At 37.7% G+C, this 9,014-nt stretch overlaps 1 protein-coding gene across 1 annotated transcript; it reads left to right on the top strand.

Annotated features, from left to right (window-relative positions):
- On the top strand, positions 8,073-9,014 carry LOC102187068 (olfactory receptor 8K3-like). The gene has a single exon (XM_005690266.2). The coding sequence runs from the start codon at positions 8,073-8,075 to the stop codon at positions 9,012-9,014; it is 942 nt and encodes a 313-aa protein (XP_005690323.2).

Raw genomic sequence — 9,014 nt, 5'->3', positions numbered from 1 at the left:
GGCTTTGTACAATATGAATCCTGTAATTTAGGTGATGGGTTTCAAACAGTTCTCTCTGTGTCTCTAAAAGGGATAAAATGTATGGAAATGTTCAGCACATATTTAAAAATTGCCTTCTAAGGGCTGGTCATACTTCTATGTGCTATACATATATTAGCACAAAAAGGGGGAAAATATCTGCATTTCCTGAGGGGAAGAGATGAATTACAAATATAATTAAGTAAGTAACACCATGCCTTAGAATGAGTTAGAACACTCTAAGGACAAGTAAAGAGAGTTGAGTGAGATGGTATGGGGAGGGAGGAGGGAGGGGGGGTTCAGGATGGGGAACATGTGTATATCTGTGGTGAATTCATGTTGATGTATGGCAAAACCAATACAATATTGCAAAGTAATTAACCTCCAATTAAAATAAATAAATTTATATTAAAAATAAAATAAAATGATTCAAATGATTATTGTTATTCCCAACAATTAGAATAAATTTCCTAGTGTCTACATGTGTTTGTGCATGTATGTAAGCACATTCTTCTGTTTTTATTCACTATACTTCTCTAAGGCATGTATTAAAATTAAACTTATGGTGGTTTCTAGGATACTCAGTGTAGTATAATGATTTGAATTCATCATTCATCTGAATTAATTCAGATGCTCCCTTATCATGTGGAAGAGTTTAGGATCCTGCTCTGTTCTCATCAGTGAAGTTGCTTTTATATATGAGCCCTAGAAAGTCTTTAGACTCAGCACACTTAGCAATTCAGTAATTCACAACATCTTATTTATCAAAATCAGACCATTTCTCTGTAAATTCAAGTTCAGTCACTCAGTCATGTCCGACTCTTTGCTACCCCATGGGCTGCAGCACACCAGGCTTCCCTGTACCTCACCAACTCCAGGAGGTTGCTCAAACTCAGGTCCATCACACCAGTGATGCCATCCACCAACCTCATGCTCTGACGTCCCCTTCTCCTCCTGCCTTCAATCTTTCTAAGCAGGAGGGTCTTTTCCAATGAGTCAGTTCTTTGCATCAGGTGGCCAAAGTATTCTTAATTGTCTTTAACAATATTCTATACTTGAAAGTTGCTAAGAGAGTGGGCCTTAAATATTCTCACCTCAGAAAAAGGAATGACAATCATGTAACGTGAAAATGTTTAGTTCAGTTCAGTCACTCAGTCGTGTCTGACTCTTTGAGACCCCATGAATTGCAGCACACCAGGCCTCCCTGTTAGCTAGTGCTAAATTGTAGCCATATTGAACTATATAAATGCATCAGATCAACATGTAGACTTTAAATTTACACCATATTAACTGTCAATTTTGTCACAGTAAAGCCGGAGGGAAAAAAGTTAAATTTCTTGATATTCTCCCATGGAAGCTTTGAGTTATATTTTTATATTTTATTGGGACTTGATTCCTAATTGCTTTTTGATCAAACAAGATAGTTACATTTCCTTATCTGTCTGAAAAACAAAAATATTTCTTTAAAATTTGTGTTCTAATTATTTTTGTACTTTTGCATAAGAAGTCTACTCTATGCTGAACTAGCTCTGTGCCTTTGTTATGGGATAACCTTCTGCAGATGATACCACCCTTATGGCAGAAAGTGAAGAGGAACTAAAAAGCCTCTTGATGAAAGTGAAAGTGGAGAGTGAAAAAGTTGGCTTAAAGCTCAACATTCAGAAAACGAAGATCATGGCATCTGGTCCGATCACTTCATGGGAAATAGATGGGGAAACAGTGGAAACAGTGTCAGACTTTATTTTTTGGGGGGCTCCAAAATCACTGCAGATGGTGACTGCAGCCATGAAATTAAAAGACGCTTACTCCTTGGAAGAAAAGTTATGACCAACCTAGATAGCATATTCAAAAGCAGAGACATTACTTTGCCAACTATCTATCTAGTCAAGGCTATGGTTTTTCCTGTGGTCATGTATGGATGTGAGAGTTGGACTGTGAAGAAGGCTGAGCGCCGAAGAATTGATGCTTTTGAACTGTGGTGTTGGAGAAGACTCTTGAGAGTCCCTTGGACTGCAAGAAGATCCAACCAGTCCATTCTGAAGGAGATCAACCCTGGGATTTCTTTGGAAGGAATGATGTTAAAGCTGAAGCTCCAGTACTTTGGCCACCTCATTTGAAGAGAGACTCATTGGGAAAGACTCTGATGCTGGGAGGGAATGGGGGCAGGAGGAGAAGGGGCGACAGAGGATGAGATGGCTGGATGGCATCATGGACTCTATGGATGTGAGTCTGAGTGAACTCTGGGAGTTGGTGATGGACAGGGAGGCCTGGAGTGCTGCGGTTCATGGGGTCACAAAGAGTCGGACACGACTGAGCGACTGAACTGAACTGAGCTGAACCTTCTCCAGCGTTGGTTCACAAGAGTGCATAACAACCTTTCACCACATATGCGTGCATGTCTGTGCCCTGTATTGTATATTTTATTGTAAAATATTTTATTATCTTCTATAATTTTTATTATATTGTTTGATTGCCATGGTTTGATCATCTCTTTGTAGGAAACAAAAGACAAAATTCCATGATTTGGTCAATATTTCTAGGAAAAATGTAATAAGATATGTAACAATTTGTTTATATATGATATGCATACAAATATCTTCCCTGGTGGCTCAGACGGTAAAGCGTCTGCCTGCAATGCGGGGGACCTGGGTTCAATCCCTGGGTCAGGAAGATCTCCTGGAGAAGGAAATAGCAATATTAATAAAACAAGACCACTTGCAGTCACTTCATATCTAATGAAAATGTACATAAAAACTAACAAAGCCTGCACAGGATCTGTATGTTGAAAAGTACAAATCCCAATTAAAAATCAAAGGAGATTTGAATAATTTAGTAGATACATTTAGCTCAGATCAGTATACATAAGATAAAATCCTTCCCAAATTGATCCATAGATTTAATGCAAACCTAAATAAAATCTCAGCAAGATTTAGTGCAGAATTGATTTTATACTGAATTTATTGAAAGGTTAAGGGCAGAACATAGATGAAAGCACATTTTAAAATTTACTATAAATAGGAAAAAACACTCCATCACGTTAGGATTAATTATATAACCATATAATCAAGATTTTGATATTGGTAGAAACACAAACGTATAAATTAATGGAACAGAATAGACAATACAGAAATAGATTTGCATAAATAGTTCAACTAAGTTTTCATAAAATTGCAAAAGTAATTCAAAAGAAGGGGTATAGCCTTTTAAAATCATTGTGCTGAGCTAATTAGAGGAAAAAATAAGCAAGCAAATAAATAATGTTAACCTAATACAACAGTTAACTCAAAATGAAGAACAACTTAACTGTAAAAATGCTAAACTATGAAACATTTAGGGCTTCCCTGGCAGCTCAGTGGTAAAGAAACTGCCTGTGGTGCAGGAAACACCAGGTTGGGAAGATTCCCTGGAGAAGGAAATGGCAATCCACTCAGTATTCTTGCCCGGAGAATTCCACGGACAGAGGAGATTGGCAGGTTACAGGCCATGGGTTCACAATAGAGTCGGACATGACTTAACAACTAAACAACAGCCAGAAATAAAATATTCAGATAGAACAATAGGGGAAGATCCATGTCGGATCTAGGCCTGGTGAAGACTTCATCGCATGCGTATGTGCTCAGCCCCTCAGCTGTGTCCAACTTTTTGAGACCCCATGGATTGTAGCCCACCAGGTTCCTGTGTCCATGAGATTTTCTAGGCAAGAATTCTGGAGTGGGTTATCATTTCCTTCTCCGAGGGCTCTTTCTGACCCAGAAATAGAACCTGTGTCTCCTGCTAGGTAAGCAGGTTCTTTACCACTGAGCCACCTAAGAAGCCCGTCTTTAATTCCCTGTTTTTCAATAATTAAATAGGACAATGTTTAAGCATTTCTATACCATCATTCATTTGAGAAGACCACTGTGGACTTGCAGACTTAATGGGCCTGCCCTAGAGATAGGTTTAATTAAGAGACGTGCATACTACAAAAGGTAAGTTAGCCAAGAATTTAAAAAAAAAAATAGGAAAGAAAGAATTGCCCTAGAAAATTGAAAAGACAGTCTCCAGATATTTTGTTGTGGTCTTAGGACTTTAGGGATGATCAGCACATTCTCTGACATCTCCTCAGGGAGAGTATCAAAATGTGAAGATCCATAAATTGTTCCACTTAGCCAGGTAAGAGCCACATGAGGGAGGCATGACAGAGACTTCATTACAGGTAAAATGATGGAGTATTTCATGCGATGTCTTGTTTCCAATATGCTGACAGCGTTTCAGTGACGGGTTCAAAGTCTCACATTAATTCACTGGCAGCTCCTGAGCGAAATGAGACCATTTCTGGTTCAGTTCTGTCAGGAATAGGACTCCTCTTGTCGTTTCATATTAATTTTTTGAAAATAGTCACATATTTACAGACTAAATCCTGAAAAGCGTTTCTGAAATGTCATTGTGATACCCGTTTGTATAAATAATGATGTCTCTAGTGGAAGGCAAGACTAAGAGTCAATAAAGCAAAACTAAAGGTGTATGAGGGCTTCCGTGGTGGCCCACCTGGTAAAGCATCTGCCTGCAACAACCCGGGTTCCTTCCCTGGGTCAGGGGGCCCCCTGGAGAAAGAAATGGCAACCCATGGCAGCATTTTTTGCCAGAGAAACCCCTTGGACAGATAAGCCTGGCGGGCTACCGTCCAGGGGTTACAAGAGTCAGACATGCTTTAGCAACTGAAATCACCACTGCCAAAAATACATGAATATTTAGAAACTGGGAAAATTAAGAAGCCTCATGTGTTCAGTCTCCTATTGGGATGGTCTTCTAAATTCTTAGCCATTTAGTGCTAAGAATTTTTTTGGTGACTGTTTCAATATAATTTAATGTTTAATGATTGTGTACATCAGTATATAAATGTGATTATTTCTGGATCCCTTGATGAGACAGAAGAGCATGTCCACCTTACAATGAGATGTGGAAATTGCTGTTTGGTTATTAGCAGGCTTTTAAGTACCTAGTTTTATGGCAATGGTGCAGTTTTCAGCGTGTCCTTCAATTTCAAGTGGAATCTGACCACAAATTAGATAAAATTATCTCACAAGGCACAACTTAAAAAAAAAATGACAATCAGAATTAAAAAAAAAATGTTAAACTATGAGATAGCTATTTGGGTATATCCATAGAATGATAAAGCTTGTGACAAAACAACCAAAAACACTTCTATCATTTCAGACCTTTACAGGAAAATTTGGAATTTACAAAGTCTTATTTTTTTTTAGCTTTTCATAATTGCAAAACAAAGACAAGAAAACAAGATTTATACTACTTCTTATTACATTTACTGAAGATATTTCTCTACAATAACTGTTGACTGATATACATTTCATGTTTCTAATATTATAAAATTGTCTGCGTCAAGTCCAGGTAGACTATCAGAAGGTCTTAGAACTGTAAACGATATTTTAAGTGAGCCAAATGCTAACTTCATGTAAATACTTTTATATTTAATGTTATAAATTTTTAAAATTAATTTTCTTACAGAGCACTCAGAGACTGAAGTGACTGAAAATTTATTGTAACCAATGTTATTGATATTTTTTAAAGGAGGTGTTTATGCTGACAATATTTTGCACCTAATAATCCTTTTACCTTGATCTGCCATTTACCTCTTACTCTTGTGAGTTTGTTGCTTAGATATATCTGACTCTTTGAGACACCATGGACTGTAGCCCGCTGGCTCTTCTGTCCATGAAATTCTCCAGGAAAGAAGGCTGCAGTGGGTAGCCATTCCATTCTCCAAGGTATCTTCCCAACCCAGGGATTGAATTCAGGCCGCCTGCATTGCAGACAGATTCTTTACCATCTGAGCCACCAGGGAAACCCACCTCTTATTCTGGTATATTCACACTATGTTTATTATTATTATATTCAGATATACTTTTATTTGATTTTATAAAATATTGATGTGTTTTTTATTACATTATCATTTGGTGGAGTTTTGTGGCCTTAAAATACAAAAAAAGTTAAGTAACACCCCTAATCCATGTATATTATTTTATTCACGTCTACAGTATTATTGCAAGGGGCTTCCCTGGTGGCTCAGTGATAAAGAATCCACCTGTCAATGCGGATTGATCCCTGGGTCAGGAAATGGCAAACCCACTCCACTAATCTTGTCTGGGAATTCCCATGGACAGAGGAGCCCGGCAGAATACAGTCCATGGGATCACAAAGAGTCAGAAAGGAATCAGTGACTAAACACCAGCATAGCATTGTGTAACATAGCCACCTTACACGTTTTTCTTTTTAAGCACAGCATCTTCTTTTCCAAAAGGAGTTTTTAATGAATCTTCATTATGCAGAAAAAAATGCCAATGATTACTCTTTCTTTCAGTTTGGTTAGATTTCCTCGCATTCTCCTGGGTTCATGCATGACAACGTATATTTGAATTGGTACATACAAATTAATATATGCCAATTGTAGTGAAAACGCTCCTAGGGAAAGATTATATTTTAGGAAATTTGCATTGTAATAAACTTTCATTTTTGCTAACATAGTAAATAAAACTAGAACATAAAGAATCCACTTTATGGACTTCAGAGGTCCAGTTTTAGTCCTGCAGAGGGCAATAGTGAAGGGCTTGGAGTAAGTTAAATATGCTCCATTCCACTTGACCTAATCCTAACCTATTGATCGTTATATTATAGCCTTGACAAATAAGGTAATGTCACAGTGCAGAAGAACTGACACACATCCCAGGTAAGCCTAAACATATTGAATCCTTTAATCTTCATTTTTCTTTCCCAACCACCCTGTAAAGAAATATTGGTTTTGCATAAGAAAATAAAGATGTTCAGATAAATTATTTGCCCAAAGTAATCATTTGTATATAACATAAAAGAAAATATAGCAGAGATTATATCTATATACTGGAGAAGGAAACGGCAACCCACTCCAGTACACTTGCCTGGAAAATCCGATGGATGGAGGAGCCTAGTAGGCTCCAATGTGTTCTACACATTTTTGGAATTTAGAGCTTTACATTTTTATCATAATTCTCATATAATTGAATAATATAATTTTATATGTATTAAGTGATATGATTAATTGATATGATCAAATATAATTTATAAATACCATAATGTGATTGCAATTACATAAATGACTAGTAGAAAACTTTAAATATGTATCATATAAGTTTATATATGTATATATGAATCACACTTTTAATTTTTATTTCATTTTTAATATACTTCTATGCATACATTTCTGTATCTTGATCTAGGTACCTATAGGTATCCACACCTATATGTGTATCTATATATTTATATGGGGCTTCCCAGGTGGCCCTAGTGGTAAAGACTCTGCCTGCCAAGGCAGGAGACATAAGAGACACAGGTTCAATCCCTGGGTCAGGAAGAATCCCTGGAGAGGGCATGGCAATCCTCTTCTGTATTCTTGTCTGGAGAATCCCATGGACAGAGGATATTTTTCTATCTCTGTATTTATATCTAGATACTTTCACTTTTCACTTTCATGCATTGGAGAAGGAAATGGCAACGCACTCCAGTATTCTTGCCTGGAGAATCCCAGGGACCGTGGAGCCTGGTGGGCTGCCGTCTATGGGGTTGCACAGAGTCGGACACAACTGAAGCGAGTTAGCAGCAGCAGCAGCATACCATCTATACCATTCTTGTTTTTCAGCTTTAGCACTACTGAGATTTTGGACTGATAAGGGGTGTTATGAGATGTTTAGAAACATAACTGACCATGGGCCATTATATGCAAGTACCACTCACCTTCCAGCTGCAATAACAAACGTCTTTCAGATGTTGACAGTTGTTATTTGCTTAGTAAAATAACTCCTATTTGAGAACTAATGAATATCTCAAACTCTGTCTCTATCTTTATTTATGCATATTATTATATATAGGATATGGGATTTTTAAAAAATATCCTGTTTTGGGAAGTTAGGATGTATTTTATTTATACAAGCTTCACATATGAAAAATCTGCCAGGTGATAATACATGAAATTTGCTTACTATGCTTGATGTCTCCACCCAGAATACATATCCTGATAAAGCTGCATGAAAACACAAAATCTAACTGTGCCAAATGAATTCATCCTCATGGGAATCACAGACCGCCCTGAGCTGCAGGCTCCATTGTTTGGGCTCTTCCTCATCATCTATGTGACCTCCGCAGTGGGCAACCTGGGCATGGTCATCCTCACTAAGGTGAACTCCAGGCTACAGACACCCATGTACTTCTTTCTCAGGCACCTGGCTCTTACTGATCTTGGCTATTCAACAGCTGTAGGACCCAAAATGTTGGCAAATTTTATTGTGAGTCAAAATTCAATCTCCTATTATATGTGTGCCACACAGCTGGCTTTCTTCATCATGTTCATTATAAGTGAATTTTTTATCCTGGCAGCAATGTCCTATGACCGCTATGTGGCCATCTGTCAACCTCTGCTTTACACAATCATCATGTCACAAAGAGTGTGTTGGATACTGGTGGCAATCCCCTACCTCTATAGCACATTCGTGTCTCTTATAATCACTGTAAAGATTTTTAATTTATCCTTCTGTGGCTACAATGTCATCAAACATTTCTACTGTGACTGTCTCCCCTTGATATCTTTGCTCTGTTCAAATACGCAAGAAATTGAACTGATCATTCTGATCTTCGCTGGTGTTAATGTGATCCTGTCTCTTCCAATAATTCTTATGTCTTATCTGCTCATCCTTGTAGCCATTCTCAGGATGAACTCTGCTGAGGGCAGGCACAAGGCTTTTTCTACCTGTGGATCCCACCTGACAGTGGTCACAGTGTTCTTTGGGGCTTTGATATTTATGTATGCGCAACCAGAGTCCAGTCATTCCTTTGACACTGATAAAATGGCATCTATATTTTACACCCTTGTTATCCCCATGTTAAATCCCTTGATCTACAGTTTGAAGAAAAAAGATGTAAAATATGCCTTACAAAATGTGTGGAATAAGCTTTGTAACATTTCCTCTTAA

This window comes from Capra hircus, chromosome 15, assembly GCF_001704415.2.
Source record: "Capra hircus breed San Clemente chromosome 15, ASM170441v1, whole genome shotgun sequence".
NCBI lineage: Eukaryota > Metazoa > Chordata > Mammalia > Artiodactyla > Bovidae > Capra > Capra hircus.
The sequence above is the reverse complement of the archived record's forward strand: the minus strand, read 5'-3'. Positions and strand labels throughout refer to the sequence as shown.